This window comes from Perca flavescens, chromosome 1 (genome assembly GCF_004354835.1).
Source record: "Perca flavescens isolate YP-PL-M2 chromosome 1, PFLA_1.0, whole genome shotgun sequence".
In the NCBI taxonomy this organism is placed as follows: domain Eukaryota; kingdom Metazoa; phylum Chordata; class Actinopteri; order Perciformes; family Percidae; genus Perca; species Perca flavescens.
The window spans coordinates 239,185-261,357 of NC_041331.1; the positions used below are offsets into that span (position 1 = coordinate 239,185).

The 22,173-nt window shown below is 40.5% G+C and overlaps 1 protein-coding gene across 1 annotated transcript; it reads left to right on the forward strand.

Annotated features, from left to right (window-relative positions):
* The first annotated feature begins 6,198 nt into the window (after positions 1 to 6,198).
* Positions 6,199 to 21,558, forward strand: ap3s2 (adaptor related protein complex 3 subunit sigma 2). The gene is made up of 6 exons (XM_028585269.1): positions 6,199 to 6,588; positions 7,061 to 7,152; positions 10,399 to 10,510; positions 11,378 to 11,449; positions 14,614 to 14,721; positions 21,113 to 21,558. Exons 1-6 carry the CDS (start codon positions 6,520 to 6,522, stop codon positions 21,236 to 21,238), a joined length of 579 nt encoding a protein of 192 aa, XP_028441070.1. The 5' UTR covers positions 6,199 to 6,519; the 3' UTR covers positions 21,239 to 21,558.
* The last annotated feature ends 615 nt before the right edge of the window (positions 21,559 to 22,173 follow it).

The window sequence follows — 22,173 nt, forward strand, 5'->3', positions numbered from 1 at the left end:
GAATACAGTAAATGCTGACCCTGGTCCTATCTTTGTGCCCAAAGACAGGTGAGATGAGGTGGCCTGGAGAATCTAAATTGTCCGTAGAAAGATTAGATCCAATGCATCACTGTTTCCCTGCACATGTTGTTTCCATGCCCAGTTCCCCCATGAACACCACGACCGTGATTAAGTATTGAGGATTAAAACATTCTTATTTCATTCAGTATAGTATGGTCAACTACAATCCATTTTCACAGAAAACTGCAAATTCAAACTTGGCAATATGCAATTGTTAAATCTGTATCTGTATCTGTTTATTTGCATTATCAGTTAAATCATAATTGATGTATGTTAAAAGAGCCACAGGCTCAGAGGAGCCATATTAGATATCTGTCTTTCACTGATCAGTGACACAGAGCAATATTACACAGCTATGGAAATATTTCACCATTTCTTGCATGCATGGAATAGACAAAAATACTTTACAGTACAATAATTTAACTGTATATAACATACTGTAAATAAATGTATTGTTCCTTTTGCCTAATACCATTTTCTGTCTTTGGCACACATATATTGACTTTTATAGCTCACAAAAACACGCAAAGAAAGGTAGAACTGGTGGGACATTACTGCTTTGAGATGTCAAGGCAGCGTGAAGACAAAGGTACAAAGGGTTCAGTAATTACGTGCAGCACTTGCTGGTGCATTAGTCACAAAGACTGCAAAATGATGTAATGTGGCGGTAAAAGGTCTCAGAACTCCTGATGATGACAAACAGTGTAATCCCTCACCAACATTGACACGTAATAGGATATTGACTTTACAAAGCTACACATGGAGTTAAAAACACTCACCAAAACAATATTAACTTTACCAAACTGCTATACTACACAATTTACTCTACAAACGTCTCATGTCAATGGGTTTTGAGAATTAGTGGACATACAGATAACTAATGTTTATAAGAAGCAGGGAAACAATAAAGTTCACATACTGAATATGTTTCATAATTATATTTGGAGTGAATTCAAGCCACAAAGTATGCTGTAAATTCAGTTATCTTCACATTTTTCCAGTCCCATTTTACCCAACACATCATGTCTGAACTGTGATTTTCTCTTTTGAGAGTATTTCTGACTGATTTTTCACCATGTTTATGGCATAAAATGCACATTTCACCTCACCTACATAAAATATATTTATGACATTTTAAAGAAAGAATCGTAGCTCATTTTTCAATGAGTACATTTACATGGGTTATGGCATTAGCGTTATCCTGGTTATGATCTTATTCGGGATTTGTTTACATGGGACATGAAAAAATAGTTATAGACCTATCCCTGTATACATGATTCAAACAGTATCCAGGTTTCTGATCGTCTGGGTAGAGTTGCGTCTTCATTTATCACCATCTCAGTCACTATTGTAGCCTACCAATAAAGAATGTTGAGAAACCTCAATAAGGTGTTAACATGCCACAGAATCCTGGTTTATATCATATCAACGTTTCTGAAACGAGGATATGATGTTTACATGTGCAACACAAACAACCATACTCCATGAACCTGCTCCTTTTTTTCTATGGCATAGACTGAACAGCACAGCCCATGATGCAAACACACTCAATGACCTGTCCAGACCAAAAGACCGGAGGTATTTGTTTGAGGTCGACTGCTGAATGTGGAGACGCAACCGGTGGTTTGTGTGAATGATGGCAGCCCAACTAGGTTTGAAATTAAGACCGGTGCAGTTTCATGTATAGATTTAGCAATGGCGTCCAGTCAATTGGCAAGGGTAGGGGAATGGAATTCTATGGATAGGTACACAATGGGCAGTGATCACTTTCCAATACTTTTGAGGTTTGGGAAAATTTTGTTAGCTGAAGAGCAAGCAAGACCAGAATATTTTAATTATAACAAGGCAGACTGGGGGAAGTTCTCTAGCAGATGTGATAGTGGCCTTGATAATGTAAATGGGGAGGGAACGATAGATGAGTGGAACAATAGTTTATGTTCAATGATATTAAATAGAGCATATGAATGCATTCCTTTAAAGAAAAGCCATAAAGCGAAAGTGAGTGTCCCATGGTGGAATAGGGCATGTGATAAAGCAGTGAGGGATAGGAACTTGGCTTATAGAAAATGAAGAAGGGGCCCAACAGAGTATAATGCAATAGAATACAAAAGGTTTAGGGCTAAGGCAAGACGAGTGATTAAGATTGCAAAAAAAGAGTGCTGGAGGAACTACTGTGGCAAACTAGGGGTAGAGACGTCAGTAACGGAAATATGGCGGGTAGTGCATTGTATGTCAGGAATTATTAGGATAAAGAAAATGCCAATGTTAGAGGAGGAGGGCATGTTTGCTACAAGTGATTTGGATAAAGCTAAAATGTGTGAAAATAAATTTAAAGCTGTTCACAGTGGAGCTAATATTGGTGAGGAAGGTATAAGAAAACGAAATGAGACTTTGGGGCCAAACAGGTTTAAACTAGAGGTAAATGAAGATAATTCTGATATTTGTAATGTTTTTTTCCCATTAGAAGAACTGCATAGTGCAATAGGTAAAGGGAGATCTACAGCTCCAGGAAAGGATGGTATTAGCTATGATCTAGTTAATAAACTGAGTGATCTACTGTTGGAGGAATTTCTGTCGTTGATCAATTATATATGGCAAGAGGGAACTCTTCCTAGCTCCTGGAAACAAGCAGTGGTGGTTCCAATATTAAAACCAGGGAAAGACGCATCTAAGGCAGGATCTTATAGGCCTATTGCACTTACTTCAGTGTTATGTAAAGTAATGGAAAGAATGGTTACAGACAGATTAATGTATAAATTAGAGAAGGATAGATGGTTTACTCCTGTACAAAGTGGCTTTTGTAGAGGGAGAAGTACCATGGATGCTGGGCTTTCCCTTGACAGCGATATTAAGAAAGCCATGGTAAATAAAAAAGCCCTAGTGGCAGTATTTCTTGACATTGAAAAGGCCTATGACATGTTATGGAAAGACGGGCTAGTTATAAAGCTCTATGAGGCTGGAATCAGAGGGCGGATGCTTAATTGGATACAAGATTTTTTGAAGAACAGGAGTATTCACGTAAGGTTGGAAATTCTTTTTCTGATGGTACAAAGGTGGAAAATGGAACGCCCCAGGGCAGTGTGATTAGTCCACTTCTGTTTAACATTATGATAAATGATATTTTTCAGGATATTGGGACCAGTTATGGACTTTCCCTGTATGCAAATGACGGGACCATCTGGAAAAGGGGCAGAAATATCAAACAAACTATTGAACGAATAAAGGTAGCCCTAAACAGGGTAACTAGCTGGGGTGAAAAGTGTGGATTTAAAATATCAGTGGATAAATCTAAATATGTAATATTTGGCAACAAGAAAAGTGAATGTAATGGTTTGTTTATGTATGGACAAGCAATTGAAAGGGTTAAAGATTTCAAATTCTTGGGTGTGCACTTTGATGAGAGACTAACATGGGGAATACAGATTAATAATGTTATTAATAAGTGTGAGAAAGTGATAAATATTATGCGTTCCCTCTCAGGTAGTACATGCGGTGCTGACAGGGAGTCACTACTAATGATTTACAGAGCAATGATAAGGTCAAGACTAGACTATGGTTGTATATGTTATGGAACAGCAGCTGAATCACACTTAAAGAAACTGGATGTAATACAGGCCAAGGCTCTGAGGATATGTTGTGGGGCCCTTCGTACAACCCCAGTTCCAGCTTTACTGGTTGAGATGGGGGAGATGCCATTGTTAATTCGACGAGAGAAACTGGCAATGCAGTATGTTGTTAAATTGTGGGGATACAAAGAAGAGCACCCAACAAAATCAGTTCTGAATAATGCTTGGGAATGGGCAGCAGAGAAAAGGAAGAAAGAAAGTTTTTTATTTAACATCAGCAAAAAGGTGGAGAAACTGGGACTGGGAGAGGCAGGTGTGGCCCCGCAGGTGTACTGGGCAGTTATACCGCCATGGATGCTGCCCACCCCAGACATAGACTTCAGTATATTGGAAAATTTAAAACATCTTGAAGGTGGTTTATGTCTGGGGTTGGTTAAACAAAGGCTGGGTGAGCATTGGGAGTCTTATCTTCAGATTTACACAGATGGATCTCAAGATCCACAAACTGGGAAGTCTGGCTTTGCTTTTTATATTCCTCAACTAGGAATTGTACAGCTCAAACGACTGTCTGAGGGGGTATCGGTTTATACAACAGAGCTTATTTGGGCACTACAGTGGGTGGAGGAAGTGCTGCCAAGGAGAGCAGTCATATGTTCAGATTCGGCTTCAGTTTTAAAAACCCTGATAGGAAGCAAGTGGGGAGCCAGGCCAGACCTGGTTATGGAAGTGATGGCTCTATTGTATAAGATCGAGAAGGCTGGAGGATTGGTGGGATTTCTGTGGGTGCCTGCTCATGTTGGGGTAGAGGGAATTGAGACGGCAGATAAGGCAGCTAAAATGGCAATGAAAAGAGAAATTGAGTTGAGGGTATGTGTTGGGATATCTGAGTGCCGGTCTGTCATTAAGAAAAATTCTATAGCAGTGTGGCAGAGGAAGTGGGAAAAGGAAAAGAGGGCCCGTCATTATTTTTCAATTCAAGATAAGGTACCGGCAGAGCAAAGTTATTTGGGTAAAGGAAGAAGACACTCCGTCATAATGACAAGGCTTAGACTCGGCCATTGTGGTCTTGCATGGGATCTGGCAAAGATGGGCAAGCATGAAGATGGATTGTGTGGAACCTGCAAACAAAAAAAAACTGTGCAACATGTACTTTTGGACTGTCTTCGGTACAAAGATGAAAGAGGACAGTTGTCCACTGCGCTATATCACATAGGAATACAGCACATGACATTGAGAGACTTATTAAATCCCCCTGAATATAAATGTGAGATAGTGGAAGCCGTCATGGATTACATCTCTGCGACAGGACCATTGACATATATATAATGGACCAATAGACCCCGTTGCTCTGGACGGAGACCAGTGAAGGCTATTAGAAGCACTTTTCAGGTGATCTCTTGCTTTACTGCGCAGCCTCCAACTGACAGACAACGTGAGCAACGTGTCTGAAAGTTGTAAGTCTTCTGGTAGCTGTGCCGAGAGAAATCTCAATCATTTCCAATCTTACAGAGACGGAGAGTGTAGGTATATGTAAGGCAAGGCAAGGCAGCTTTATTTATATAGCACATTTCAGCAACAGGGCAATTCAAAGTGCTTTACATAAAACATTAAAGAGCAGTTAGAAAACAATTAAAAAACAATAATAAACAAATTAAAAACATTAAAAGACAAGAATAAAATTGATAGTGCAGTATAAGAATAAAAGTTACAGTGCAGTATAAGAAATTAAAGTTAATAAAATAGATTATTTAAAGAAAAGCAACATCAAAAAGATAGGTCTTTAGCTTAGATTTAAAAGAACTGAGAGTTGCAGCGGACCTACAGGTTTCTGGGAGTTTGTTCCAGATATGTGGAGCATAAAAACTGAACGCTGCTTCCCCCTGTTTAGTTCTGACTCTGGGGACAACAAGTAGACCTGTCCCAGACCACCTGAGAGGTCTGGGTGGCTCATAGTGTAGTAGCAGATCAGAAATGTATTTTGGCCCTAAACCGTTAAGTGATTTATAAACCAGTAAAAGTATTTTGAAATCAATTCTTTGAGGCACTGGAAGCCAGTGTAGAGACTTCAGTACTGGAGTGATGTGATCCACTTTCTTGGTTTTAGTGAGGACTCGAGCAGCAGCGTTCTGAATCAGCTGCAGCTGTCTGATTGATTTTTTAGGGAGACCTGTAAAGACACCGTTACAGTAGTCAAGTATGTAAGGAGATAACATAAGCACAGGCTAATTATTGCTAACTAACATGCTAGTTAACATTAGTAATTAAACCTAAACATCTAATATAAGTCGAAACTGCCTGCGAGCTTCTCCTGTACTTTACGGTAATTCCTCTACTATGCGACAGTAAGTCTCGTGGTTATGACACAATCGTTAGCTTATTTTTATAAAAGCGTCTGCTACGGAGCCATAACGTGAGATACAAGGTAATGGAGCCTTTTATACATTGTCGTGTTTCTTTAGAAATAAACAATGGACAAATAGAGTTTTTAAACGCTTCAGATGTAAAGTTATTCGCAGTCAAGTGACGTAAAAAAAAATGGCGGTCAGTGTAATGCTAACAAGAGATGATCGCTTCGTAGCAAAATGGCGCCATCGGAGGTTCGCGTTCTGAAGCGAAGCTTACCCCCTTGGACAGGACTACTCTACTGAAGCTGAGAATACTTTTGAATGGTGCATAAAATGTCCTGTGGGAGGCAGCAATATGCCACGAGGCATCTAGTCTGCCGGAAAGCCAAAAGAAGAAGAAGGAGACGCAACCGGATGTAGCCAATTAACTCATCCGGCAGCTAGCTGAGAGGCCGTTTAGCACTCTAACTAACGTCATCTAAACAGTCAAAACCTTAATAATTTTATTATTACTGTATATTGTCATTTGACAACACCAAAGAACGGTCATGATTAAAGCCATCTTGATATTTAACAACCACGGAAAACCGCGGCTGATCAGATTCTATCAGTATTTTGTAAGTATTTTGGGGTTGTTATTCAAAACATTAGCTAGCATTGTTCACTCTTGTTTAGCTAGCTAGGGATTAACACCACATAGTTACCTAGACCTCGATATATATATATATATATGTGTGTGTGTGTGTGTGTGTGTGTGTGTGTGTGTGTGTGTGTGTGTGTGTGTGTGTGTGTCATGAACTAAGACAACATAAACAACTTACACATAACGTTAGCTGATGCTAGCTTGCAATATTGTAATGTAATGTAACTTATGCAATGTAACTTGTTACTTTCAGTTCCTTCCTTTGCCGAATAGGCAGCATCTCTCTTTACAACATATTTTAATTTATTTTTTTAATTTTGCGCTTTTAGTACTACATCAGCCAGCTAAATGTTAAGAATGAAAGCACGCCAACCAAACAGACTACATTTCCCAGAATGGTTTGCGCTTGATACCCAGTGGAACGTGTTCCCATGGTTACCTTGCAGGCGGAGGACATGCAGCAGCAGATCATTCGGGAGACTTTTCACTTGGTTTCTAAAAGAGACGACAACGTCTGCAACTTCTTGGAGGGTGGAAGGCGAGTATTGCTGTTTGCTAGGATTATGTACCAAACTCACATGTTGAATAATTAAGCATGTATTGATAATACATGTACATCTAAAAATAGATGCACTACTATGAGAAAAGCTGCTGCAGCTGTACTATTTTTGTTTATGTTGGGATTTGTTTATTGCTAAGAAGACTGAGGTAGTGTGACAGTTAAACATGAGATTATATACATTTGGAGACTTTTAAGTTTGTGCTGGTAGAGACTAGGGCTGTCCTCGACTAAAGAAATTCTTAGTCGACTAACACTTATAGGATTTTGTCGACTAATCGATTAGTGGATTTAATTGACAGAGCTGTGCGCTTTGAGAGGTGGTTAAGACTAGAAAAGCACAATATAAATGTAGTTAATTAACCATCTGTAAAACTGAGTTTCTCCACAATTAATCCTGCAAAAGCACCACTTTAACTCCTGTGTTTACCATAAATGTGCTCAGAAGGTTCTTGGAAATAATAAGTAATTAAGCATGAATAAGCATAAAAAATGACTAGTCGACTAAAGAAATCTTAGTCGACTAAGACCAAAACGACTGATTAGTCGACTAATCGACTAAGAGGTGGCAGCCCTAGTAGAGACTACAAGGCATGACATTTTGACAACACTTTGAGACTCACTACTTAACGCCCTGGGCCACATTTGTAGGTTTTCTCTATTTGGTTTGATGGGTCACTACTACCATAGACTGTAAAATATTAATGGACAAAGCAGCTGCAAATGCGGAAGTGCCTTAAAGCTGCATTCTATCTGAATTCCAGCAGGGGGCGGCGCGTGCAGTTGCAAAAGGAGGTTGGTTTCTATAGAAGTCTATAGCCCCTGACACACCAACCTGACGGCTGACCGTCAGCAGAAAAGCCAGTCGGACTGATCAGTCGGCTCCCTGAGGTCCAAAAAGTGCCTCAGAACACACCAAAGAGATGTCGTCTTGAACAAGATGTAATACAAAAAATGACAAACGTGTCACTTGGGTCTGGCTTCTCCAGCCAATCTCGTATTTTACGAAAGTAGTTCACTGAAACGTGTTTCTGAAAACATTTTAAAGGTCCCATTGCATGAAAATTTCACTTTATGAGGTTTTTTAACATTAATATGAGTTCCCCCAGCCTGCCTATGGTCCCCCAGTGGCTAGAAATGGTGATAGGTGTAAACCGAGCCCTGGGTATCCTGCTCTGCCTTTGAGAAAATGAAAGCTCAGATGGGCCGATCTGGAATCTTCTCCTTATGAGGTCATAAGGGGAAAGGTTACCTCCCCTTTCTCTGCTTTGCCCACCCAGAGAATTTGGCCCACCCATGAGAGAGAGACATCATGGCTTTCAAACGAGCAAAGTGGCAGTTGGTCAAGGCCACTTCTGTTTTTGCCTTTTGTCTGCCGTGTTCAGACTTGGCTACATTCAGGAAGTGTCTTTTTATAAGAGCAGATACAGTAAAAAGGGAGTTCATAAATATCTGACTGCTTGAATTTGTTGATCCGAAAATTTATCCAATCCGTGACTCAAAACCGTGATCCAAACCGTGAGTTTTGTGATCCGTTGAACTTACCTGAAAGTGTATAAATGCCCCCAATGTAAAGCATTTAAAGGGGGAATTCCCCCCATTTTTAACAATAAATGTCAGGCACCGTTATAGTAAGGTAGTTCTCAAGCCGTGGGTGGAGATGCTGAGATGCTTGCCCCCCCCCCCTCCTTCTCAATAGCTACAGTCACAGAAATGGCACATCCTAAGGAAAGCTCATTGTGGGACTGGCTCTAGTGGCTGTAATTCTGCACCAAGGCTGAATTTCGGGAAAGAGACTTCAGATACAGTATTAGGGGACCACTAAGGTCTATATAAAAGAGACTTCAGATACAGTATTAGGGGACCACTAAGGTCTATATAAAAGAGACTTCAGATACAGTATTAGGGGACCACTAAGGTCTATATAAAAGAGACTTCAGATACAGTATTAGGGGACCACTAAGGTCTATATAAAAGAGACTTCAGATACAGTATTAGGGGACCACTAAGGTCTATATAAAAGAGACTTCAGATACAGTATTAAGGGGGATACAGTATTAGGGGACCACTAAGGTCTATATAAAAGAGACTTCAGATACAGTATTAGGGGACCACTAAGGTCTATATAAAAGAGACTTCAGATACAGTATTAGGGGACCACTAAGGTCTATATAAAAGAGACTTCAGATACAGTATTAGGGGACCACTAAGGTCTATACAAAATGTCATGGGACCTTTAAGAGAGAAATAGGCCGTGCAGTTGCTGAATCTGTCTTCATTTCAGATCGACAAAGGTCAGTTTAAAAGATTTTCGTCAGATTTTGAGAGGCGTTCGCTCATCCGCTCATTATTTCCGGGTTAGCACTCCACCAATCAGATTGGTTGAGTGAGTCTGACTGCCCGCCCTCCGACCTATCAAGTCAGGCCTGCCAAAATGAAGGCCGACTGCTCCTCCGACTGACGACGGCACGGAACACACTGAACAGACTCCAGTCACCAATCTCGCCAGACTGTCCGACGGCCGATTATCGGGTTGGTGTGTCAGGGGCTTATGAGAAAGTGACCCACTTCTCACTTAATTTATTACCTCAGTAAACATTTTCATAATGAGTGTATGGTCTCAATCGCTAGTTTTAAGTCTTCTGCAACACAGACTGATGTTTTCATTTTTATAGAATAATGAAAAAGAATAACGTTTCATTTTTTTCTGTAACGGCAAACTCAACGACTCAGCAGATCTCCACAAACCAATGGGTGACATCACACATGCTCTGTCCATTCATATTCTACAGTCTATGGTCACTACAGAAGCTGACATCACGTGGCTGACTGCAGCTGCAGTAGCATGACTTTAACCATTAGATGGAGGCAAACTCACTCAAGTAGACCTGGTCTCAGTACCTTCTTTTCATTTCTCTTATCCAGAGATATTCAACAGGGGGTCCTTGACCCTTAGGGGTTCTTGAGAGTTAGTGCAGGGGGGCTGCCAAATTTACATTTTTTGCATGTCTGAAAATATCCATTAACATGAATCTAACATTTTAATAGCCAACATAAACTGGCCTATTTTCATCCATGTGTCCCAGTTTAATGCAACTTAATTTTATACAGTAGATGTAGTAGGGGGTCCTTATTCTGTCTCTCTTTTAGCTAAGGGGTCTTTGGCCTAAACAGTGTTGGAGACCCCTGCTCTAATCAACTTATTCACATACCAAATTGTTGCAGTCTCATTGGTGGCTCTGACTACAAGCTGATTTACCGGCACTACGCGACCCTCTACTTTGTCTTCTGTGTGGACTCGTCGGAGAGTGAGCTCGGCATCCTGGACCTGATCCAGGTCAGCATCTGCTTTATTTCATTGTTTTGTATAGACACATTTAATGTGAGGGTTTTGGAAGTAAAATCAAACATCACCTTCTGTTTGCTCATATAATGGTCCAAACTTGAGCTACTTAACAAAGCTCCTTTTGAAGCTCCTTTCCATTACATTATGCCGTATTTGATTAATTTTGGGAAACCGACCCCTTGCCTACTTACTGGTTGTTTTTAATGCCGAAAATCTATGAAATAAAACATACTCTACTGTTGATTTCAGTATAAATCTTATAAGATAGAGACAGTAAACAATACAATAATAATAAAGATTTTCCCACAGGGACAATAAAGATGTCCATGTGGGGAAATATTGTTTCACTTGTGATAGCACATAAGCGATATAGTTCATTCACAGCTACAGTAGTGCCCTAAAAAGTTAAGAAATAATTTCGGATCGGAAGTGAGTTAGTTGACCTGCTCAGTGCTTCCACTGATCACTGATATCAGATATTTATCAGCACAACACCCTATTGTCGGGTAATTATCAATATTGGTATTATATCTAAAACCAATCACCGTTTTTGTAGTTTAGAAAATGTTTAGTATGAGGCCAACTACTGACTTTACTTACTTATTATTATTATTATTATTATTATTATTATTATTATTATTATTATTATTACTTCTTACTTATTCAGCAGACTTCTGAACTGTGTTCATTTATTGACGATAATACAAATCCCAGAGGATGTCTAGAATTTATCCCACCCTCCAATATAATCGAAATCTCAAAATATAATCTTTAAAATATTTCTCTTCCTGATAACATCTGAAATGTTTACTCTACTACATGAGATCTTTAACTGTCCAAAAACCTTCTTTGTTTTAGGTGTTTGTGGAAACGCTGGATAAATGCTTTGAAAACGTCTGTGAACTGGACCTCATATTCCACATGGACAAGGTGAGTGGGGAACAGGGGAGCCTTTTCTATCATGGTTACCTACAAGTGTTTTTGCTACTGTTGGTGCCTCCACGTTGTGCTCAGAGGCATAGCAGTAGCTTTGACTTAGACATAGATTAGCAGCACAGAATGACCTACTCTTGCAATTATGCCCCTTTCCAGTGTCGGAACAACCTTTACTGTTGATTTTTAACCTGAGGGACAACAAATCTCTAACAGCTCTCCCATGAGATCTTAAATTGCCTGTCAATGTAGAGTTCAAAATAAAAGTAAGGAAGTAAATTAGGTAAGTTAAAGGCAGAAGGTCAACTTCTACATTTGAAATCTTTTTCTCTGCCACTATATTTGGGTGTGTTTTATGCAAGTGAATTGGGTATGCCAAAGCACATTGGCACAATGTTGTAGTTTGAAACATATAATGGCGTTTTTCCATTACGTGGTACCTGCTCGACTCGGCGCACTGTGCGTCCCTTTTCCATTGCAGATTTTAGTATTGCCTCAGCATGGCTGGTCGTCATAGCGACTGCCGTGGGCGTGGCTTGGTAGTGTTGCATTTCCCCCGACTCATTTCCTGGTTCTCCTTCTCCGTAAACAACATGAAATCAACAAGATAGTTAACTTTTCCTGCTCCAGATTTCCCACCGTGGTCAGAAATAACAGGGAGACACTTTGTTTCTCTCACTATATGACTCTAGAGTTACTACTCGCTGCCAAGCTAATCGCCATCACTCTCTCACTTCTCCCTCGCTCACCAGCTCCCCACACACACACGGCGACTCGACACACACACCAGCGCACAAGTATAACAATCAGGCCACTTGTATGCTACGGAGAAAGCTCTGCGTGGAGCCTCCGGCAGCAAAAAAAAACACCGCTGGCTAAACTATTTAAAAATGCCGTCTGTCGCTAGCAATGCAGTGATCAGTGACGATTCTTTCCGACCAATCAGCAGCCTGCAGGAATTCACGTCACCTTCTCGGCTCGCCTCAGCTCGCTTAGAACCTCGACTGAGGAGGTACTAAAAAAAGTACCTGTTAGCAGGTACCAGGTACTTTTTTTCGTAATGGAAAAAAGTAGAGTAGAGTCGAGGCGAGTAGGTACCATGTAATGGAAAAGAACCATAACCTGAGGTAATTATGGGCCATCCACACCAAGAACAGTAACTATAACTATAACTGTGTGAGCGTCTACACTGCTGAACAGTGGTGTCAATCACACATTGAACGCTCCAGCTGATAGTATTACATAATACACTAATACAGCAGAGGTTGCAACATAGTGTCTGTGGTATAATATCCTACATATTCTTTAATACGGGTACATTTTATATACCGGCGGCCTCCTCCAGGCAACATCGGCGCACAGAGCTCCAGAGCAGACGGGTGGGTGTCACATCTGTGCAGAGCACCGGAACAAAAACCAGACACATCACCCACAGTATAACCGTAACATCCAAAACACGATTCCCTCACAGTAGTTTCTGTGACACGTGCCGTGTTGTAAACTCAGATGGATTTTGATTGGCTGTCAGTGTTTCTATTGTTCATCAAATCACTCTGAAAGTGATCCCAACGATATTGTTCGCCACTGTTGTTGTCGTTATAGTTACTGGAGTTAGAACGATTTTTAAAACTATGTATTGCACACGCACACAAAGTCTGTTATTTTCATCAAAATACTCCATTTACTCAATTATAATTACTGTATGTGTGCCAACTCCGATACAGTTTGTTATTAATGGTTTTGTTTTTCATATTCAATAAAAGGTTCAAAGGAGGGGAATGAGCTGTAGAGAGACATTACCCCGAGGTAATGTGTAGTGTAGTCATGTGTGTAGTCATGTTTTCTACTCAGCCATCTGCTTAGCAGGAACAGCTGTGTGGTTGTAATGTATCCAGTTCCTTGTGGCGTGTGGACCCAGCATTTTGAGTAATGCTGTTCATCAAAATGGGCTCCTCACACTTTACAGTAGCTTCTGAGAAAGTAATTCTACTGGTTTGAAATTCCTCCTCGTCTTGACATTGTCCTTTCAGAAGTGAGAGAATCGTCAGTGCAGCATTTTGTTTTGAAAGGGATGATGGGGGGAAGGGAGTTGGGGGGAATGGTAGTTTTAAGGAATTACATTTGAACTGTGTACATGCTCATTTAGAAGACTACAACAAGGCTTCCTGTTCTCTGCCTGGATCTGAGTTAGACGTGTTGCTGGAGACTAATCACACACATCTACGGCCATCTTGATTGAATTTTCCCAGCAGGAAATTGATGTCATGTGGCGCACTGGGGTTTGGCCTGAGGAATGTTCCCAAGATGTAACTTGAAAATATTTCTACTAGAAGAAAACCTTTTGCTCTCAGTAGGCTTTCCTACCTGGAGAACACCGTCCTGCATAGCATTGTAAAATTTAAATTTATACACGCATGCAGGGTTAAACAGACTTAATATTACAGGTCGGACATGGACCGATTCATAAATTACAGATTCATTTTAATTTATTTTCCTCTTGTGATTTCATGCAGCTATTACTAATAAAGTGCATTTTTTGTATGGAGAACATTTAGGAATATAGCTTAAAGCTACAGTTGGTAACCTTCATAAAAGAATAACTTTTTGCTATATTTGCTCAAACTGTCACGATATCTACTATGTCTTACTGTCAAGATATAGTGACAGTTTCAGCAAAAAATATTCTTATAAAAGTTACCTAATGAATACTGAACCTTACTGGTTTCAAATCTGTTCCATGCATGACTGTTTCTAGTTTATCATCTTTAACTTCAGAGTAGTTCTGCAATAGAAGACAGTCTCATGTTTCCTGAAATATTTTCTGCCCACAGGAATTCACAAATCTCAATTTAGGAGTGACATTACATTCCAGAGAGGACTGAACTCTCCAGCATTAGATTGTGTACCTCTCTCTGGCATGCCTTCTGCATGATTTAGTATAAAGAAACGCAAATGAGCAGGGTTGCAAATACTTAACTTCACACTGCTTTAAACACCTACATCTGGCTGCCATTTAGAGGAGCCAGATGTGTTGAAATCTAAACTTTCTATCTGATGTCATTCAAAATGTTCTGTTGCATTTGGCAGGTAATTCAGAAGTCACAGCAAGCATGCAAAGAGTACTGTTCTAATGACCGAATTGACGCTGTGTCTGTCTGCAGGTCCATTATATCTTGCAGGAGGTGGTGATGGGAGGCATGGTGTTGGAGACCAACATGAATGAGATCGTAGCCCAGGTCGAAGTGCAGAACCGCCTGGAGAAGTCAGAGGTCAGTCTCTTAGCTACATTAAAGGACCATGCTGGGCACCTGGGTAGCTCACCTGGTAGCAGCGCCCATATATAGAGGTTTACTGCTTGACACAGCGGCCACGGGTTTGACTCCGACCTGCGGCCCTTTGCTGCATGTCATTCCCCCTGTCTCTCCCCTTTCATGTCTTCAGCTGTTATAAAATAATCTTAATAAAAAAAGGACCATGCCAGTGTTTTTGCATGTTTTGACCCATAGATTTCAACCTGTGGAACCGTCCCATTAGTGCCTATATACGTTTTTAGATAAATGAATGTGTTTCTTCTGCTTCCCCAGCAGCCACACTAGTTACCATTTACTTTGCTATTATCAGACTTGAAACTTTCATCCATAACATAAAACATCACTGTCATAATTAGAGAGAGCCTCCCCTGAGCCCTGTTTTTTTTTCTTTTTGGATGCATTCAAGCACCTGTTGGAGGTTCCTACAATGTACCTGAAATTTGAGAATAGGCTGCCAGTATGTTGATGGGAAATTAAACTCTGAAAACAAACAAAAGTCCAACATAAATGTTATCAAAAGAAAACCTGGATTTGATTACTTCTTTAGTTAAAGGAATAGTACAACGTGTTGGGAAATACGCAAATTTTCTTTAGATAGATGAGAGGATTTATACCTCATGTTTGTACATTAAATATGATGCTACAACCTGGACATGAGTTACCTTAGCTTAGCATAAAGATTGGAAACTAGCTAGCCTTGCTGTATCCAAACGTTATGAAATCCCCCCTATCAGCACCTCTAAAGCTCACTAATTTACACGTATCACAATTGTTTAATCTGTACAAAAACTGAAGCGTAAAAATGACACAAAATTACTTCCTTCATTTTTTTGGGCATTTGTAGGCCTTTATTTGGATAGGACAGCTTAGACTTGAAAGGGGAGAGAGAATGGGAATGACCAGTAGCAAAGGGCCGCAGGTCGGAGTCAAACCTCCAGCCGCTGCGTCGAGGAGCAAACCTCTTTATGTGAGCGCCCGCTCTACCAGGTGAGCTAACCAGGGGCCCAAAATGACTATTCCTTTTAAGGTTGCAGTCCAGCAACCAAATCTGAAAGTCCCACATCTCTGAATTAGCTTGTAAGTACTGACAAGGAGGCGGTTTCATAACATAAGTTTTGCGACATGATCTCTCAGGCAAACTAATGTTCTTACTGTAGTGACATTAACTAACAATGGTAACCTGGTTAAAAAAAACATGCTAATTTTGGAAAGACTGATAAACTTAATCTGTTGGAGTACTTTAAACATGTTTGGTGGTTAAGAATGTTTAATATGTTGTAAGTAGGCTAAAACATGCAAAAGCAATGGTAACGTATAGTTCTTAAATACTTTCATAAAATAGTAGGCATGCAGGAGTTTTTTTTCCAAAGACAAAGAATCGTATGCGAATCATTTCAGAGATTGCAAAGATCACATACAAATTTCACTCACAGTGGCTTTAAAGGTCCAGTGTGTAGGAATTTCTCACATCTAGCATTAAGATCATATATTCGCAACCAACTCTTTCGCACCATCAAGCTTCAAAAAGCCAGTCTCTTGCTCTTTTCAATCTCCTTTTTCTGGGTCGAAGACTCCTGTTCCTGAAATTTTGAATACGTGTGGTCCTCCATGTTTCCTTCTTCAGGAAGCTACGATACCCATTAGCAGCACCTGTGAGGTTATAATGTGACAGAAAAACGCGAGAGGCGGAGCAGTATGTCTCTTACCAGCTAACGTATTTCAAGATGGAGCATGAATATGGAGCATCTACCCCAGTTCATGCCAATGCAAATGTAAAATTTCAAGCCAAAAGGAATGCTTGGAATTGATGGTGGTGGTAAATATTCATGAAAAAGGACAAGTTTGTGCTCGGTCGCTCCAGTCTTTGCCGGGATGCAGGGCCACCACACCGCAGCAGACTCGCTGTGTGCGAGCCAGAATGTGCGAACGCCGCTCTGCACGTTTAATGCAGGGACGTAGCTAAGTATTTGAGGGGCAGGGGGCTGAGATTACATCTACAATTATTATTTACTTTTAATTAATATAAAATAATTGTTTGTTTCAATGTTTTAAGAAGCCTGTGCACATAGTGGCAGTTTGTTTTTACAAGCAAAGTTTTTTGAACACCAAAGTTAGGGGGGCAGCTGGGGGGGCAAGGCCCTACAGTGGGGGGTCAGCTGCCCCCCTGTAGATCCGCCCCTGCACTTAAGGTAATACAGACATACAACGTAAAGGGCACCTAGTTAAAAGCAATTACACTGTTCAGTCAGAGTTGACTTTAAAGGAACACGCCGACTTATTGGGACTTTAGCTTATTCACCATATCCCCGAGTTAGATAAGTCCATACATACCCTTCTCATCTCTGTGCGTGTTGTAACGCTGTCTGACGCCCCCAGTATTAACTTAGCCTAGCACAGATCCTGCAGGTAACCGGCTCCATCTAGCCTACTGCTCCGAATAAGTGACAAAATAACACCAACATGTTCCTATTTCCATGCTGTGATTTGTATAGTCACAGGTTGTACAAATAACAAGGTCACATGACACAATGCCATCTTCTAACTGTAAACAAACCGGGAACAATATCAGACAGGCCAAGCACTGCTACTTGGGCGGAGTGATATGCTTGCAGCACCTGAGAAGCCCAGAGCAGCTTGGCCTTTCTGAGAATATAGTTCCCAGTATGTACAATGGGGCAAAAAAAGTATTTAGTCAGCCACCAATTGTGCAAGTTCTCCCACTTAAAAAGATGAGAGAGGGCTGTAATTTTCATCATAGGTACACTTCAACTATGAGAGACAAAATGAGAAAATAAAATCCAGAAAATCACATTGTAGGATTTTTAATGAATTTATTTGCAAATTATGGTGGAAAATAAGTATTTTGTCAATAACAAAAGTTAATCTCAATATTTTGTTATATACCCTTTGTTGGCAATGACAGAGGTCAAACATTTTCTGTAAGTCTTCACAAGTGATGTTTTGGGGCTGTCGCTGGGCAACACGGACTTTCAACTCCCAAAGATTTTCTATGGGGTTGAGATCTGGAGACTGGCTAGGCCACTCCAGGACCATGAAATGCTTCTTCCGAAGCCACTCCTTTGTTGCCCGGGCAGTGTGTTTGGGATCATTGTCATGCTGAAAGACCCAGCCACGTTTCATCTTCAATGCCCTTGCTGATGGAAGGAGGTTTTCACTCAAAATCTCACGATACATGGCCCCATTCATTCTTTCCTTTACACAGATCAGTCGTCCTGGTCCCTTTGCAGAAAAACAGCCCCAAAGCATGATGTTTCCACCCCCATGCTTCACAGAAGGTATGATGTTCTTTGGATGCAACTCAGTATTCTTTCTCCTCCAAACACGACGAGTTGAGTTTTTACCAAAAGTTCTATTTTGGTTTCATCTGACATTCTCCCAGTCCTCTTCTGGATCATCCAAATGCTCTCTAGCAAACTTCAGACGGGCCTGGACATGTACTGGCTTAAGCAGGGGGACACGTCTGGCACTGCAGGATTTGAGTCCCTGGTAGTGTAGTGTGTTACTGATGGTAGCCTTTGTTACTTTGGTCTCAGCTCTCTGCGGGTCATTCACTAGGTCCCCCCGTGTGGTTCTGGGATTTTTGCTCACCGTTCTTGTGATCATTTTGACCCCAGGGGGTGAGATCTTGCATGGAGCCCCAGATTGAGGGAGATTATTAGTGGTCTTGTATGTCTTCCATTTTCTAATAATTGCTCCCACAGTTGATTTCTTCACACCAAGCTGCTTACCTATTGCAGATTCAGTCTTCCCAGCCTGGTGCAGGTCTACAATTTTGTTTCTGGTGTACTTTGACAGCTCTTTGGTCTTGGCCATAGTGGAGTTTGGAGTGTGACTGTTTGAGGATGTGGACAGGTGTCTTTTATACTGATAACAAGTTCAAACAGGTGCCATTAATACAGGTAACGAGTGGAGGACACAGGAGCCTCTTAAAGAAGAAGTTACAGGTCTGTGAGAGCCAGAAATCTTGCTTGTTTGTAGGTGACCAAATACTTATTTTACCGAGGAATTTACCAATAAATTCATTAAAAATCCTACAATGTGATTTTCTGGATTTTTTTTTCTCATTTTGTCTCTCATAGTTGAAGTGTACCTATAATGAAAATTACTGGCCTCTCTCATCTTTTAAAGTGGGAGAACTTGCACAATTGGTGGCTGACTAAATACTTTTTTGCCCCACTGTATACAGTTAGAAGATAGCTGTGTCTCATGTGACCTTGTTTTTTGTACACGCTGTGACTATACAGATATTTTATTATATATATATATATATATATATATATATATATATATATATATATATATAGTGAGGAAAATAAGTATTTGAACACCCTGCTATTTTGCAAGTTCTCCCACTTGGAAATCATGGAGGGGCCTGAAATTGTCATCGTAGGTGAATGTCCACTGTGAGAGACATAATCTAAAAAACAAAATCCAGAAATCACAATATATGATTTTTTTTAACTATTTGTATGATACAGCTGCAAATAAGTATTTGAACACCTGTCTATCAGCTAGAATTCTGACCCTCAAAGACCTGTTAGTCTGCCTTTAAAATGTCCACCTCCACTCCATTAATTATACTAAATTAGATGCACCTGTTTGAGGTCGTTAGCTGCATAAAGACACCTGTCCACCCCATACAATCAGTAAGAATCCAACTACTAACATGGCCAAGACCAAAGAGCTGTCCAAAGACACTAGAGACAAAATTGTACACCTCCACAAGGCTGGAAAGGGCTACGGGGAAATTGCCAAGCAGCTTGGTGAAAAAAGGTCCACTGTTGGAGCAATCATTAGAAAATGGAAGAAGCTAAACATGACTGTCAATCTCCCTCGGACTGGGGCTCCATGCAAGATCTCACCTCGTGGGGTCTCAATGATCCTAAGAAAGGTGAGAAATCAGCCCAGATCTACACGGGAGGATCTGGTCAATGACCTGAAAAGAGCTGGGACCACCGTTTCCAAGGTTACTGTTGGTAATACACTAACACGTCATGGTTTGAAATCATGCATGGCACGGAAGGCTCCCCTGCTTAAACCAGCACATGTCAAGGCCCGTCTTAAGTTTGCCAATGACTATTTGCATGATCCAGAGGAGTCATGGGAGAAAGTCATGTGGTCAGATGACACCAAAATAGAACTTTTTGGTCCTAATTCCACTAACCGTGTTTAGAGGAAGAAGAATGATGAGTACCATCCCAAGAACACCATCCCTACTGTGAAGCATGGGGGTGGTAGCATCATGCTTTGGGGGTGTTTTTCTGCACATGGGACAGGGTGACTGTACTGTATTAAGGAGAGGATGACCGGGGACATGTATTGCGAGATTTTGGGTAACAACCTCCTTCCCTCAGTTAGAGCATTGAAGATGGGTCGAGGCTGGGTCTTCCAACATGACAATGAGCCGAAGCACACAGCCAGGATAACCAAGGAGTGGCTCTGTAAGAAGCATATCAAGGTTCTGGCGTGGCCTAGCCAGTCTCCAGACCTAAACCCAATAGAGAATCTTTGGAGGGAGCTCAAACTCCATGTTTCTCAGCGACAGCCCAGAAACCTGACTGATCTAGAGAAGATCTGTGTGGAGGAGTGGGCCAAAATCCCTCCTGCAGTGTGTGCAAACCTGGTGAAAAACTACAGGAACCGTTTGACCTCTGTACTTGCAAACAAAGGCTACTGTACCAAATATTAACATTGATTTTCTCAGGTGTTCAAATACTTATTTGCAGCTGTATCATACAAATAAATAGTTACAAAATCATACATTGTGATTTCTGGATTTTTTTTTTTTTAGATTATGTCTCTCACAGTGGACATGCACCTACGATGACAATTTAAGACCCCTCCATGATTTCTAAGTGGGAGAACTTGCAAAATAGCAGGGTGTTCAAATACTTATTTTCATATATATATATATATATATATATATATATATATATATATATATATATATATATATATATATATATATATATAATATATAAAAATCACAACATGTAAATAGGAACATGTTGGCGTTATTTTGTCACTTATTCGGAGCAGTAGGCTAGTTGGAATCAGTTACCTGCAGGATCTGTGCTAGGCTAAGCTAATGCTGGGGGCGTCAGACAAAGTTACAACACACACGGAGATGAGAAGGGTATGTATCGACTTGTCTAACTCTGGGGGATATGGTGAATAAGCTAAAGTCCCAATAAGTCGGCGTGTTCCTTTTTAAAAGTATTGAAAGGTGGAAGTGATTCTAGATTTAAGGTGTTTTGATAATAAATACCTAAAACCGTTACACACTGGACCTTTTAAAGGTGTTTGCCATGTTATTTTGTGTTGGCAGGGAGGTCTATCGGCTGCCCCCGCTCGCGCCGTCTCTGCCGTGAAGAACATGAACCTGCCCGAGATTCCCCGCAACATCAACATCGGAGACATCAATATCAAAGTGCCGAGCCTCTCCCCGTTCTGAACGGCATTCCAGCTGAGCTCTGCAGGGCTGATGTACTACTGATGCAGTTCCCCTCCACCCTGTTCTGTTGTTAATACAGAGAAAACATTTTATATGTGTATTATGGAACCACAGCAGCTTATTCTCCCACTCATTCCTATCTTCTCACATGAATGGGAGATAAGCAGTGAATTCTTTTTTGACTTCTACTGTATACATGTTACAGATTGCTCCAGTTGAAGGATTTGCACAATAATGTAAAGTTTGATTCTATAAAACATCAAGAGCATATTTATATGTATTTTCTGCTATTCTTTCTGTTTTATTTTTTTTTATTTTTCCAAGTTAATTTCCTAAATTGACTGTGTTGCACAACTCTTCCAAATCTGTCCAAGGTTTGAAAACTTTCCTTCTGTCTAGAGTTAGCTTTTGGACTCGGCACAGTTCTCTGTAATAAGATCTTTTGGTTTCTGTATTTGGTTATAATTACACACTTCCAAGTGTGTGTTCTTACAGACTGTGATTAGACTCCTCTGCTTGGTTCTTGTCACAATTTATCTTTCCTTCTCTGTAATATATTGTGTCTCTGATGTCCGTGTGATTTGTGAATAGCATTTTTGCAGATTGTGCTCTGTACGGCAAATGTAAATGCTGTTTGGTTCGCGCCAAGTTTTAATGTGCTGTGATAGGATCTTGCCAACATCTGCTCAGAGAGGCAACAGACTAACTTTTGTTTTTGGATCTTTAATCATTTGTATAAAGTTTGTTTGTGTCTTAATGCTTGTATTTAGTGGTCATATAGAATCATATTCATTTAAGCCATACTCTGGTTTTACCATTCGTCCTGTCAAGCCTCTCCAGGAAGGCTTTGGAATGTGTCTGTGTCAAAGACTTTCTTCCTCATGGTAAATACAAAACAAATTTAAATACAAATCCCTTTGGCTGTGCTTTGTTGT